The following is a 15,340-nucleotide window of genomic DNA, read 5'->3' as shown; positions in this document are numbered from 1 at the left end:
CAGCCCCTCTCTCTCTTCCACCAGCCCCTCTCTCTCTTCCACCAGCCCCTCTCTCTTCCACCCCCCCCCTCTCTCTTCCACCCCCCCTCTCTCTCTTCCACCCCCCCTCTCTCTCTTCCACCCCCCCCCCTCTCTCTTCCACCCCCCCCCCCCTCTCTCTTCCACCCCCCCCTCTCTGTTCCACTCCCCTCTCTCTTCCTCCCCCCACGCCCTCCTCCGGCCCCCCCCTCTCTGTTTGCTACCCCCTCTCTCTGTCCCTCTCTCTGTGTCCACCCCTCTCTCTTTCTGTGTCCCCCCCCATCCCTCTCTCTCTGTCCCGCCACTTTCTTCACCCCCTCTTTCTTCATCCTCTCTCTCTGTTTTGCTCTCTCTCATTTCCCCACTCTCTCTGCCCCGCCTTACTCTTTTTGTTCCCCCCTCTCTGTTTTCCCCCCTCTCTCTCTGTCCCACTCTCTTTGTTTCCACCCTCCCTCTCTCTCTCTTCCTGTCTCTGTCTCTCTCTCTCTGATAGTTGCAGGGAATGGGTGTGCTCAGCACATCAGCTTTGTGGTTGGTCAGTTTGTTTGAAAACATTGACTTGTCAGTTTCACAGCTGACAGCTGCTGAAGCAGGAATGCGCTTCCCAACTTGGGAGAAATTTGGGATTTTCTGACGGCCTTTAAAAAAAGTCAGGAAACCCCGAATCTGTCGTAAGTTGGGAAGCACCTTCCTGGTTCAGCAGCTGTCAGCTGTGAAACTGACAGCACAACGTTTTTGAAAAGGCCAGTCTGCAAGAAGAAGACAATGGGAAATTTCCCATCTCCAGTCACGGTGCGGATGAGGAACGGCCCTGGGTGCTGTTTACACCTGCAGGCCAGAAGGAAACCTTTGGCAGGCCGGAACCTGGCCTGTGGGCAGTATGTTGGACAACCCTGGTGTAGAGGGAGCTTTACTCTGTATCTAACCTGTGCTGTACCTGTCTTGGGAGTGTTTGGGGCAGTGTGGATGGAATTTTACTCTGTATCTAACCCATCTTGCACCTGACCTGAGAGAATTAATTGGGACAGTGTAGACCGAGCTTTACCCGGTATCTAATGTGTTTCTCTTAGAGTCGTATAATGGTTGCAACACAGAAGGAGGCCATTTGGCCTGTCATGCCTGTGCCAGCTCTCTGCAAGAGCAACTCGTCTAGTTCCAATCCCTCGCCTTTTCCCGTAAACTGCAAATTTTTTTGCTTCAGATGATTATCCAGTTCCCTTTTGAAAGGCTCAATTGAACCAGCCTCCATCCCACACTCAGGCAGTGCATTCCAGATCCTAACCACTCACTGTGTGAAAAAGTTTTTCCTCATGTCACTTTTGCTTCTTTTGCCAAATATGTTAAATCTGTGCCCCCTCATTCTCAATCCTTTCACGATTGGGAACAATTTCTCCCTATCTACTCTGTCCAGACGTACATACATGCATACGTGGCAGAAAACAGAGAGTATGCATAAATGGTTCCTTTTCTGATTGGCAGGATGTGACAAGTGGAGTCTCACAGGGGTCTGTGCTGGGGCCTCAACCTTTTATAATTTATATCAATGACTTAGATGAGGGGAGCGATGGCTTGGAGGCTAAATTCGCTGATGAAACAAGATAGGTAGGAAAGTATGTTGTGAAGAGGATATAAAGAGGTTGCAGATATAGATAGGTTGAATAAGTGGGCAAAAATCTGGTGGATGGAGTATAATGTGGGAAAAAGTGAAGTTCTTGACTTTGGCAGGAAGAATAAAAAAGCAGAGTATTACTTAAACGGAGAACAACTGCAGAATTCCGAGGTGCAGAGGGATCTAGGTATTCTAGTGCATGAGTCACAAAGCGTTAGTATGTAGGTACAGCAAGTAATAAAGAAGGCAAATGGAATGCTATCCTTTATTATGAGAGGAATTAGAGTCATAGAGTTATACAACACAGAAACAGACCCTTAGGTCCATCGTCTCTGTGTGGCCATCAAGCACCGATCTATTCTAATCCCATTTCCAGCACTTGGCCCGTAGCCTTGTATGCTATGGCGTTTCAAGTGCTCATCTAAATATTTCTTAAATGTTGTGAGGGTTCCTGCCTCTACCACCCCTTCAGGCAGTGCGTTCCAGATTCCAACCACCCTCTGGGTCAAAAACATTTTCCTCAAATCCCCTCTAAACCCCCTGCCCCTTACCTTAAATCTATGCCCCCTGTTTATTGATCCCTCCGCTAAGGGAAAAAATCTCACCAATTTTCATGTCATCTGCGAACTTACTGATCATATCTCCTATATTCATGTCTAAATCATTAATGTAGACTACAAACAGCAAGGGTACCAGCACCGATCCCTGTGGTACACCACTGGTCACAGGCTTCCACTCGCAAAAACAACCCTCGACCATCACCCTCTGCCTCCTGCCACTAAGCCAGTTTTGAATCCAATTTGCCAAATTACCCTGGATCCCATGGGCTCTTACCTTCTTAACCAATCTCCCATGCGGGATCTTATCAAAAACTGAAGTCCATGTAGACTACATCAACTGCTTTACCCTCATCTACACATCTAGTCACCTCCTCGAAAAATTCAATCAAGTTAGTTAGACATGATCTCCCCCTGACAAAGCCATGCTGACTATCCCTGATTAAGCCCTGCCTCTCCAAGTGGAGATTAATCCTATCCCTCAGAATTTTTTCCAATAGTTTCCCAACCACTGATGTTAGACTCACTGGCCTGTAATTACCTGGTTTATCCCTACTACCCTTCTTGAATAATGGTACCACATTCGCTGTCCTCCAGTCCTCTAGTACCTCTCCTATGGCCAGAGAGAATTTGAAAATTTGTTTCAGAGCCTCTGCTATCTCCTCCCTTGCCTCACATAACAGCCTGGGATACATCTCATCTGGGCCTGGTGATTTATCCACTTTTAAGCCCACTAAACGTCTGAAAATTGAAAATAAAAGTAAGGATGTTCTGCTTCAGTTATACAGGGTATTGGTGAGACCACATCTCGAATACTGTGGGCAGTTTTGGTCTCCTTATTTAAGGAAGGATGTAAATGCGTTGGAAGCAGAACAGAGGAGGTTTACTAGATTGATACCTGGAATGAGTGGGTTGTCTTATGAGGAAAGGTTGGACAGATTGGGCTTGTTTTCACTGGAGTTTAGAAGAGTGAGGGGAAACTTGATTGAAATATATAAGATCCTGAACGGTCTTTAAAAGGTGGATGTGGAAAGGATGTTTCTTCTTGTTGGGGAGTCCAGAACTAGGGGGCACTGTTGTTTCCCCACTTAAGACAGAGATGTGGAGAAATTTTTTCTCTCAGAGGGTTGTGCGACTTTGAAACTGTCTGCCTCAGGGGGTGGTGGAGGCGGGGTCATTGAATATTTTTAAGGTGGGGGTAGATAGATTCTAGTTAGGCAAGGGAATCAAAGGTTTTCGGGGGTAGATGGGAGTGTGGATTTCAAGACACAAACTGATCAGCCATGATCTTATGAGGGGCCGAATGGCCTACTCCTGCTCCTAATTCATATGTTCGTTCATATAGACTCCTCATGATTTTGAATACCTCTGTCAAATCGCCTCTCAGCCTTCTCTTCAAGCAAAGTAGTCCTAACTTCTCCAATCTAACTTCATAACTGAAATTCCTCATCCCTGGAAAAAATCGCGTGAATCTTTTCTGTACTCTCTCCAATGCCTTTACATCCTCCTTAAAGTGCGGCACCCAGAACTGGACGCAGTACTACAGCTGAGGCTGAACTAGTGTCTTATACAAGTTCAATCTGCGATTCAACGTAACCTCCTTGCTCTTGTACTCCTATTCATAAAGCCCAGGATACTCTATGTTTTATTAACTGTTCCCTCAACCTGTCCTGCCACCTTCAATGACTTATGCATATATATACCTAGGTTCCTCTGCTCCTGCACCCCCTTTAGAATTGTACCCTTTATTCTATATTGTCTCTCCATGTTCTTTCTACCGAAATGTACCACTTCACATTTCTCTGCATTGAACTTCATCTGCCATTTGCCCGCCCATTGCACTCGTCTGTCCTTTTGAAGTTCTACACTATCCTCACAGTTCACAATGCTTCCAAGTTTCGTATCATCCGCAAACTTTGAATTGTATCCTGTACAGTAAGGTCTAGGTCATTAATATATATCAGGAAAAGCAAGAGACCCAACACTGACCCCTGGAGAACTCCACTACAAACCTTCCTCCAGCCTGAAAAATATCTATTAACCACAACTCTTTCTTTCCTGTTATTCAGCCAATTCTGTATCCTTGTTGCTATCGTCCCTTTTATTCTGTGAGCTATAACTTTGCTCTCAAGTCTATGGTGTGGCACTGTATCAAACATCTTTTGAAAGTCCATATACACCACATCAACTGCATTGTCCTCATCAACCTCTGTTACCTCTTCAAAAAACACCAGCAAGTTAGTTAATCATTATTTTCCTTTAAGAAATCCATGCTGGCTTTCCTTCATTAACCCACATTTGTCCATGTGACTATTCATTTTGTCCCAAATTATTCTTTCCAGAAGTTTCCCCACCACCATTGTTAAATTGACTGGCCTGTAGTTGCTGAACTTATGTTTAGACCCTTTTTTGAACAATTCTCTAGTCCTCTGGCACCACCCCCGAGGAAGACTGAAAAATTATGGCCTGTCCCTCCGCAATTTCCCCTCTTACTTCCCTCATTATCCTTGGATGCATCTCATCCGGTCCTGGTGCCTTATCCACTTTAAGTACTAATCTAATACTTCCTCCTTATCAATTTTAACCCTTCTAGTGTCTAAATTACCTCCTCTTTCAACATTGCCTGGGTTGCATCTTCTTCCTTGGAAAAAAATTTGCAAAGTATTCATTTAATTCCTCAGCCATGCCTCTGTCTCCATGCATAAATCCCTGTTTTGGTCTCTAATCAGCCCCACTCCTCCTTTTACCACACTTTTACTATTTATAAGTCTGTAGAAGACTTGGGATTCCATTTAATGTTAGCTGCCAGTCTCTTTTCAGACTCTCTCTTTGCTTCCCTTTTTCACTTCCCCTCTGAACCTTCTATAATCATCCTGGTTCTCAATGGTATCTTCCACCTGATATCTGTCATAAGCACACTTTTTCTTCTTTATCTTAATTTCTATCTTTTTTGTCATCCAGGGAGCTCTGAATTTGTTTACTCCTACCTTTCCCTTTTTAAGGCACATACCTTGACTGTGCCCGAAATAACTCTTCTTTGAAGGTTGTTCAGCTACTGTTTTTCCTGCCAACTTTTGGCTCCAATTTATTCGCCCCAGCTCCATTCTTAGCCCATTAAAGTTGGCTTTCCTCCAGTTAATTATCCTTACCCTGGATTGTTCTTTGTCCTTTTCCATAGTCAGCCTAAACCTTATGATACACTGATCACTGTGTCCTAAATGTTTTCCTACTGACACTTGATCCACTTGGCCCACCTCATTCCCAAGAACTAGGTCTAGCAGTGCCTCCTTTCTCATTGGAAACATACTGCTGTCGAACATTTTCCTGAATACCCTCTAGGAACTCTTGGCCCTCACTGCCCTTTGCACTACTACTATCTCAATCTATATTTGGATAATTAAAGTCCCCCTTATAATTACCCTATAATTTTTGCACCACTCTGTAATTTCCTTGCAAATTTGTTCCTCCACATCCTTCCCACTAGCTGGTGGCCTGCAGACAACACCGAGCATTGTAACCCTACCTTTTTTGTTCCTTAGCTTTAGCCAAATAGATTCTGTCTTCGACCCCTCTGGGATATCCTCTTTCTCCAGCATTGCAATGCTGTCCTTAATCTATACCGCCACCCCTCCCCCTTAAATTAGTGTCCTCTGGCTCTCGATCCTTCTACCAATGGAAACAGTTTTTCCCTATCTACTCTCTCCAGATCCCTCATGATTTTCAATACCTCTATCAAATCTCCTCTCAACCTTCTCTAAGGAGAACAACCCCAGCTTCTCAAATCTATCCACGTAACTAAAGATCCTCATCCCTGAACCCATTCTGGTGAATCTTTTCTGCACCCATTCTAATGCCTTCACATCCTCTTTACAGTGCGGTGCCCAGAATTGAGCACAATACCCCAGTTGAGGCCGACCTAGTGTTTTATACAGGCTTATCATAACTTCCTTGCTTTTGTACTCTATGCCGTATGTATAAAGCCCAGAATTCCGTTGGCTTTATTAACCGCTTTCTCAACCTGACCTGCAAACTTCAGTGGTTTCTGTGCACATACCCCTAGGTCCCTCTGCTCCTGCACCTCATTTTGAATTGTATCCTTTATTTTATATTGTCTCTCCTCGTTCTCCCTACCAAATGAATCACTTCACACTTCTCTGCATTAAATTTCATCTGCAACTCGTCTGCCCATTTCACCAGCCTGTCTATGTCCTCTTGAAGTCTATCACTATCCTCCTCACAGTTCACAATACTTCCAAGATTTGTGTCATCCGCAAATTTTGAAATTGTGATCTGCACACCCAAGTCTAGGTCATTAATACTGATCAAGAAAAGCAGAGGTTCGAACACCAATACCAGAGAACCTCACTACATATCTTGCTCCAATCTGAAAACAACCGTTCATCTCTACTCCTTGTTTCCTGTGACTCAGCCAACTTCATATCCATGCGACTGCTGTCCCTTTTTTCCCATGGGCTTTAATTTTACTGACAAGCCTGTTATGTGGAACTTTATCGAATGCCTTTTGGAAGTCTGTATATACCACACCAGTTGCATGATCCTCATCAACCCTCTCTGTTACCTCATCGAAAAACTCAAGCAAGTTGGTTAAACACAATTTGCCCTGAACAAATCTGTGCTGGCTATCCTTACTAATCCACATTTGTAAGTAACTGTTAATTTTGTCCCAAATTATCGTTTCGAAAAGCTTTCTCACCACTGAGGTTAAACTGGCTGGCCTGTAGTTGCTGGGTTTATCCTTTACACCCTTTTTTGAACAAGGGTGTAACATTTGCAATTCTCCAGTCCTCTAGCACCACCCCTGTATCTAAGGAGAATTGGAAGATTATGGCCAGTGTCTCCGTAATTTCCACCCTTATCTCCTTCAGTATCCTCGATGCATCTGGTCAGGTCCTGGTCACTTATCAACTACAGTCAACCTATCTAATATCTCCTCTTTCTCAAATTCTATTGTGTGTTGCTTTCCTTAACCCTTGAGGCACATTGCGTCGGTGAGATTGCATCCTTTCATTTCCCTCCAGGGTGTGTTGAGTTCCTGGACCATCCAACCATGGCATATGTGCGCCTGAAGACGGCGGTAGAGCTGGAGTCGGTGCTGGAGGTTCCTGTCCCAGTCCGGTTCCTCTTCATCCTGCTGGGACCGAGCACAAGCAACATGGACTACCATGAGATCGGACGCTCCATCTCCACGCTGATGTCGGATAAGGTGAGGGTTTGAAACAGTAACGGGAATGGCACAGGAATGAGGGCAGAGGCTGTTCAAGCCCGCTTAAGTCAACAAGCCAGAAAGATGCATCCATTGTTGCTTAAATGGTTGCAGGGATATCGAGGCACTGGAGCAGGTGCAGAGCAGTTATACCATGTTGTTATTAATATGACTTTTCGGAAAGAGTGAGCAGGCTGGGGATCTTTTGTCGAGACAAGAGAAGGCTGAGGAGTGACCTGATAGAGGTCTTGAAAATTATGAAGGGGTTCAGTAGGATATACGTGGGGATGTTTGCACTTGTCGGGGAGACCAGAACTAGAGACCATCAATGTCATATAGTGACCAATAAATCCAACAAGAAATTCAGGAGAAACGTCTTTACCCAGAGACAGAGAATATGGAACTCGCTCCCATAGGGAGTAGTTGAGACAAATAGTATAGACATTTAAGGGGAAGCTAGATAAGTAAGTGAGGGAGAAAGGGATAGAGGGATGTGCTGATAAGGTGAGATGAAGTAGGGTGGGAGGAGACTTGTCTGTAGCATAAACATGGACCAGTTGTGTCGTATGGCCTGTTTCTGTGTTGTAAACTTAATGTAATTTGATGTTTTTCTGCTTAACGGTGATTACTCTGTGAATAGAACCTTTTGTCAGTTAGGCTTCGTGTGATACTGGGAAGTCCACATTAGGGATCAACCCTACAGAGTGGGACTGGGGTCACGTGCATGCCAGACCCGTTAGAGGCAGCAGGTTCCCTTCCCTCAATAACAGGAGTGATCCAGGTGGGTTTTTAACCAAATCCAGCTCCTTTTATAATCAGTTTTTACAGGCATTGAATTCAGTTTTACAACTTGTCCTGGTGGGATTTGAACTCTGAATCCTGAAATAAAAACAAAAAATGCTGGAAGTACTCAGTAGGTCTGGCAGTATCTGTGGAGAGAGAAACAGAGTTAACGTTTCAGGTCAGTGACCTTTCATCAGAACTGGCAAAGGTTAGAAATATAATAGGTTTTAAGCAAATAAAGTGGAGGTGGGGCAAAAGATAACACAAAAGGTGTTGAAAGGGCAGAGGGTCACAGAGAATAACTGACCAGAAGGTCATGGAACAAAGACAAAGGGTATGGTGAAAGACAAAGCATTAATGCAGAGAGGGTGTTAAATGACCGAATAATGAACACCCTCCCCCAACTCTTTTTCCGGTACATTGATGACTGTATCGGTGCAGTTTCCTGCTCCCGCCCCGAACTGGAAAACTTTATCAATTTTGCTTCCATTTTCCACCCTTCTCTCACCTTTACATGGTCCATCTCTGACACTTCCCTTCCCTTCCTCGACTTCTCTGTCTCCATCTCTGGGGATAGGTTGTCTACTAATATCCATTATAAACCCACCGACTCCCACAGCTACCTCGACTACACTTCTTCATACCCTACCTCCTGTAAGGACTCCATTCCATTCTCCCAGTTTCTCCATCTCCGACGCATCTGCTCTGATGATGCTACCTTCCATGACGGTGCTTCTGATATGTCTTCCTTTTTCCTCAACCGAGGATTCCCCCCCACTGTTGTTGACAGGGCCCTCAACCGTGTCCGGCCCATTTCCCGCACCTCTACCCTCACCCCTTCCCCTCCCTCCCAGAACCGTGACAGGGTCCCCCTTGTCCTCACTTTCCACCCCATCAGCCTCCATATCCAAAGGATCATCATCTGCCATTTCCGCCACCTCCAGCGTGATGCCACTACCAAACACATCTTCCCCTCCCTTCCCCTGTCAGCATTCCGAAGGGATTGTTCCCTCTGTGACACCCTGGTCCACTCCTCCATTACCCCCACCACCTCGTCCCCGTTCCATGGCACTTTCCCCTGCAATCGCAGGAGGTGTAATACCTGCCCATTTACCTCCTCTCTCCTCACTATCCCAGGCCCCAAACACTCCTTTCAGGTGAAGCAGCGATTTACTTGTACTTCTTTCAATGTAGTATACTGTATTCGCTGCTCACAGTGTGGTCTCCTCTACACTGAGGAGAACAAACGCAGATTGGGTGACCGCTTTGCGGAACACCTCCGCTCAGTCCACAAGCAGGACCCTGAGCTTCCGGTTGCTTGCCATTTCAACACCCCCCCCCCCCCCCACCCCCCCCCCACACTGCTCTCATGCTCACATCTCTGTCCTGGGATTGCTGCAGTGTTCCAGTGAACATCAACGCAAGCTCGAGGAACAGCATCTCATCTACCGATTAGGCACACTACAGCCTGCCGGACTGAACATTGAGTTCAATAATTTCAGAGCATGACAGCCCCCCATTTTACTTTCATTTTTAGTTATTTTTTCTTTTTTACATTTTTTACAATCTTTTTTGCATTTATTTCATTTCATCTTAGTTTGTTCAGTTTGCTTACCCACTGTTTTTTTTCATGTTTGCACTTGCTGCTGTTCAATATTCAGTCCGTTAACACCTAATCTGTACTAATGCTTTGTCTTTCAACACACCATTAACATAATGTTTGCCTTTGCTCCATGACCTTTTGGTCAGCTATGTGGCCTGTTCCAATCTACACTTTCTCCTTTGTTATCTCTTGCCCCACCCCCACCTCACTTGCTTATAACATGTGACTTTTCTAATATTTGTCAGTTCCGAAGAAGGGTCACTGACCCGAAACGTTAACTCTGCTTCACTTTCCACAGATGCTGCCAGACCTGCTGAGTGGTTCCAGCATTTCTTGTTTTTATTTCAGATTTCCAGCATCCGCAGTATTTTGCTTTTAGAATAATGAACAGCCCTGGCCAAAAGCACAAACATGAAAAACAGTGGGAAGTGCTGTCTAAGGAGCCTTGGTGAGTTGCTGCAGTGCATCTTGGAGATGGTACACACTGCTGCCACTGTGCGTCAGTGGTGGAGGGAGTGAATGTTGAAGGTGGTGGATGGTGTGCCAATCAAGTGGGCTGCTTTGTGCTGGATGGTGTCGAGCTGCTTGACTGTTGTTGGAGTTGCACTCATTCAGACAAGCCTAACTCTCCAAAGCCTGTCCACCATCTACAAGGCACAAGTCAGGAGTGTGATGGAATACTCTCCACTTGCCTGGATGGGTGCAGCTCCAACAACACTCAAGAAGCTCGACACCGTTCAAGATAAAGGCACCCCATGCACCACATTCAACATTCACTCGTTCGCCACCGACACACAGTGGCAGCAGTTATGTAACCATCTACAAGATGCACTGCAGCAACTCGCTAATCATCCGTCTTAAAAGGGAGACAGCAATTTCCAAACCCGCGACCTCTACCACCCAGAAGGTCAAGGGCAGCAAATGCATGGGAACACCACCACCAGCAAGTTCCCCTCCAAGTCACACACTATCCTGACTTGGAACTATATCGCCGTTCCTTCACTGTCACTGGGTCAAAATCCTGGAACTCCCTTCCTAACAGCACTGTGGGTGTACCTACTGCACATGGTTCAAGATGGCGACTCACCACCACCTGGTGAAAAGCAATTAGGGATGGGCAAGTAAGTACTGGCCCATCCAGCGACTCACCACTGTCACTGTTGGTGTTTATAGAGGTTGGGTTGTATATTGGAGCTGGAACGCTTGATGGGTTACGGTTACGCCACGCCAGCATGGCGAGATCGAGCGCCCCAGGGAACCCGCTGCCCAACCGCGAAGCTGCCAGCAAGCGGGGGGAAGAAGGGGGGAAGCCACGACAGACGAGGAAAACAAAGCACAGCAGGGAGACAAAGAAATAAAGAAAGGGGAGAAAAAGCAATACGAAAGCGGAAGCAACCCCGCCTTTCCTCAAACGGGCCGAACAAGAAATAAAGAAGGGGAAGAAACAAGAAATGCAGAACGAAGAAGAAAGAAATGAAGAAAGAAAGAAAGTGGGAGATAAAGAAAGAAGAGATTAAGAAAATACAGATATGGGAAAAGGAAAAAGAAAGAGGACCGAAAGAAGGAAGAAAGAAAGAAAGAAAGAAACAGAGGAAAGAACCGAAAGAAAGAGGAAGATAAATAGCGCAAGCGAAAGATTAACAAGACAGAAAGGGGGAAGATTAAAGAAAGAAGGGGGAAGATTAAAGAAGAAGGGGGACGATTAAGCCGAGGACTAAACAGGACAAGGCAGAAGAGCTCGAATCCCCCAGCCCCCTAGTCGCCGACCCGAACCCGCCCGAACCCCGATCGGAGAAACAGAAAGAAGTCAAGAAAGAAAGGAGAGAGGAAGGCAAAGAAAACGAAGAGGACAAGGACAGAAGGAAGGAACAGACAGAGAAGGACAAGAAGAAGGAAAGGCAGGAACACGCACGACACGGAAGGGACGAAAGAAAGAACGGCAGACGGGAGACACCAGACGACGGAAAGACAAGCCGCCCTCTCGAGCCCTCCCGAGGACGCGGAAACGAAGACAGAAGAAAGAGAAAAGAAAGACAAGGAGGACGAAGAGAACGAACAGAGAAAGAAAGGACGCCGGGGCAGAGCAAGACAGCACGGGGCACGCCAGCGACCGCAAAGACCGGGAAGAACGCTCACGAAAGCACGGGCGAAGCTCCGCGGAGACCCCGGTCGCGCCCCCTCCGGGGTTCCCCGTCTTCCCTCTCCTTTCCCTCCTGCAGCGACCCGCCCGACCAGGTGCTCTCTCCCTCCCTCCCTTTTCTCCCCCTCCTCTCTCTCCTTTCTCCCCCTCCCTCTCTTTCTCCCCCTCCCTCTCTTCTCCCCCTTCCTCCCCACCTCCCTCTTTCTCCCCCCTCCCTCCCTCTTTCTCCCCCCTCCCTCCCTCTTTCTCCCCCTCCTCCCTCTTCTTCTCCCCCTCCCTCCCTCTTTCTCCCCTCCCCCTCCCTCTTTCTCCCCCTCCCTCCCTCTTTCTCCCCCTCCCTCCCTCTTTCTCCCCCTCCCTCCCTCTTTCTCCCCCTCCCTCCCTCTCTCTCCCCTCCCTCCCTCTCTCTCGACTTCCTCTCTCTCTTTCTCCCCCCTCCCTCCCTCCTCTTCTCCCCTCCCTCTTCTCTCCTCCCTCCTCCTCCCTCTCCCTCTTCTCCCTCCCTCCCTCCCTCCCTCTTTCTCCCCTCCCTCCCTCCCTCTTTCTCTCCCTCCCTCCCTCTCTCTCCCTCCCTCTCTCTCCCCTCCCTCCCTCCCTCTCCCTCCCTCCTCTCCCCTCCCTCTCTCCCCTCCCTCCCTCTCCCCTCCTCCCTCCCTCCCTCCTCCCCTCCCTCCCTCCCTCTCCCCTCCCTCCCTCCCTCTCCTCCTCTCCCCTCCCTCCCTCCTCTCCCCTCCCCCCCCTCTCTCTCCCCTCCCTCCCTCCTCTCTCCCCTCCCTCCCCTCTCTCCTCTCTCCTCTCCTCTCTCTCCCCTCCCTCCCTCTCTCTCCCCTCCCTCCCTCTCTCTCCCCTCCCTCCCTCTCTCTCCCCTCCCTCCCTCTCTCTCCCCTCCTCCCTCTCTCTCCCTCCCTCCCTCTCTCTCCCCCCTCCCTCTTTCTCCCCTCCCTCCCTCTTTCTCCCTCCCTCCCTCTTTCTCCCCTCCCTCCCTCTCTCCCCTCCCTCCCTCTCTCTCCCCTCCCTCCCTCTCTCTCCCCTCCTCCCTCTTTCTCCCCTCCCTCTTTTCCCCCCTCTTTTCCCCCTCCCTCTTCCTCTTGCTCCCCCTCCCCCCTCCCTCTTTCGCCTCCTCCTCTTTCCCCCCCTCCCCTTCCTCCCCTCCCCCTCCTTCCCACTTCATCGCCATCGCTCCCTCCCTCCCCTTCCCTCTTCCTCCCCTTCCCTCTTCCTCCCCTTCCCTCTTCCTCCCCTTCCCTCTTCCTCCCCCTCCCTCTTCCTCCCCCTCCCTCTTCCTCCCCCTCCCTCTTCCCCTCCCTCTCTCCTTCCCCCTCCCTGTCTCCTCCCCCCTCCCTCACTCTTCCCCCGCCCTCATTCTTCCTCCCCCTCCCACCCTCCCTCTTCTTCCCCCTCCACCCTCCTTCTTCTTCCCCCTCCCTCCCTCTTCCACCCCCTCCCTCCCTCTTCCACCCCCTCCCACCCTCTTCCACCCCCTCCCACCCTCTTCCTTCCCCCCTCCCACCCTCTCCTCCCCTCCACCCTCTTCCTTCCCCCCTCCCTCTTCTTCTCCCCTCCCTCCCTCTCCCTTCCTCATCCTCACATCCCTCCCTCAATCTTCCTCATCTTCCCTGCCTCCCTCTTCCTCAACCCTCCCTCCTCCTTCCTCAACCCTCCTCCTTCTTCCTCAACTCTCTCCTCTTCCTCACTCCTCGCCCTCCTCTTCCCCCTGCTCCTTCCTCCTTGATCATCCGCCTCCCCTACCTCCTCCCCTCCTTCTTCCCCACCCTCCCCCCTCCTTTCTACCCCTCCCTCCCTCCTTCTCCCCCTCCCTCCCTCTTCCTCCCTCTTCCTCCCCCTCCCTCATTCTCCCCCCTCCCTCTTCCTACCCCTCCCTCCCTTCCCTCTTCCTTCCCCTCCTCCCCCGCCTACCTCCCTCCCCACCTCTCCCGTCCCCCTCCTTCCCTCCCCCTCCTTCCCTCCCCCTCCTTCCCTCCCCCTCCTTCCCTCTCCCCCATTTTCCCTCCCCCATCTTCCCTCCCCCATCTTCCCTCCCCCATCTTCCCTCCCCCATCTTCCCTCCCCCATCTTCCCTCCCCCATCTTCCCTCCCCCATCTTCCCTCCCCCATCTTCCCTCCCCCATCTTCCCTCCCCCTCCTTCCCTCCCTCCCCTGCCCTCCCTCCCCTGCCCTCCCTCCCCTGCCCTCCCTCCCCTCCCCCTCCTTCCCTCCCCCTCCTTCCCTCCCCCTCCTTCCCTCCCCTCCTTCCCTCTCCCTCCCTCCCTCTTTCTCCCTCCCTCCCTTCTCCCCTCCCTCCCCTCCTTCTCCCCTCCCTCCCTCCTTCTCCCCTCCCTCCCTCCTTCTCCCCTCCCTCCCTCCTTCTCCCCTCCCTCCCTCCTTCTCCCCTCCCTCCCTCCTTCTCCCCTCCCTCCCTCTCTCTCCCCCTCCTCCCTCTCTCTCCCCCTCCTCTCCCTCTTTCTCCCCCTCCCTCTTTTCCCCCTCCCTCTTCCCTCCCTCCCTCCCGCCCTCTTTCGCCCTCCCGTCCCTCTTTCTCCCCCTCCCTCCCTCCCTCTTTCTCCCCTCCCTCCCTCCCTCTTTCTCCCCCTCCCTCCCTCCCTCTTTCTCCCCCTCCCTCCCTCCCTCTTTCTCCCCCCCCCTCCCTCCCTCTTTCTCCCCCCCCTCCCTCCCTCTTTCTCCCCCCCCCTCCCTCCCTCTTTCTCCCCCTCCCTCCCTCTTTCTCCCCCTCCCTCCCTCTTTCTCCCCCTCCCTCCCTCTTTCTCCCCCTCCCTCCCTCTTTCTCCCCCTCCCTCCCTCTTTCTCCGCACCCTCCCCCTCCTTCCCTCTTCATCACATTCGCTCCCTCCCTCCCTCCCTCTTCCTTCCCTTCCCTCTTCCTCCCCTTCCCTCTTCCTCCCCTTCCCTCTTACTCCCCTTCCCTCTTACTCCCCCTCCCTCTCTCCCTCCCCCTCCCTCTCTCCTTCCCCCTCCCTCACTCTTCCCCCTCCCTTACTCATCCCCCTCCCTTACTCATCCCCCTCCCTTACTCATCCCCCTCCCTCACTTTCCCCCTCCCTCACTTTCCCCCTCCCTCATTTTCCCCCTCCCTCATTTTCCCCCTCCCTCATTTTCCCCCTCCCTCACTCTTCCCCCTCCCACCCTCCCTCTTCTTCCCCCTCCCACCCTCCCTCTTCTTCCCCCTCCCACCCTCCCTCTTCTTCCCCCTCCCTCCCTCCTTCTTCTTCCCCCTCCCTCCCTCTTCCACCCCCTCTCACCCTCTGCCTTTTCCCTCCCTCTTTCTCCCCCTCCCTCCTCTCTCAACCTGCCGCCCTCTTTCTCCCCCTCCCTCCCTCTCACCCTCCCTCCCTTTCTCCCCTCCCTCTCCCTCCTTCATCCTCACATCCCTCCCTCAATCTTCCTCACA

The 15,340-nt window shown here is 50.4% G+C and overlaps 1 protein-coding gene across 10 annotated transcripts in view; it reads left to right on the top strand.

The window, feature by feature from the left end:
* Positions 1-15,340, top strand: part of LOC137369700 (anion exchange protein 2-like) — a 405,213-nt gene that overhangs the window by 293,633 nt on the left and 96,240 nt on the right. For all 10 annotated transcript variants that reach the window (XM_068031052.1, XM_068031042.1, XM_068031050.1 and 7 more), the window contains one exon: positions 7,224-7,408. In XM_068031052.1, the coding sequence (XP_067887153.1) occupies positions 7,224-7,408 (185 nt within the window). The remainder of the gene's footprint in view (positions 1-7,223; positions 7,409-15,340) is intronic.

Source organism: Heterodontus francisci, chromosome 5 (assembly GCF_036365525.1).
Source record: "Heterodontus francisci isolate sHetFra1 chromosome 5, sHetFra1.hap1, whole genome shotgun sequence".
Lineage (NCBI taxonomy): Eukaryota > Metazoa > Chordata > Chondrichthyes > Heterodontiformes > Heterodontidae > Heterodontus > Heterodontus francisci.
Note: the sequence above shows the minus strand (reverse complement) of the source record. Positions and strands in the feature narration are given on the sequence as shown.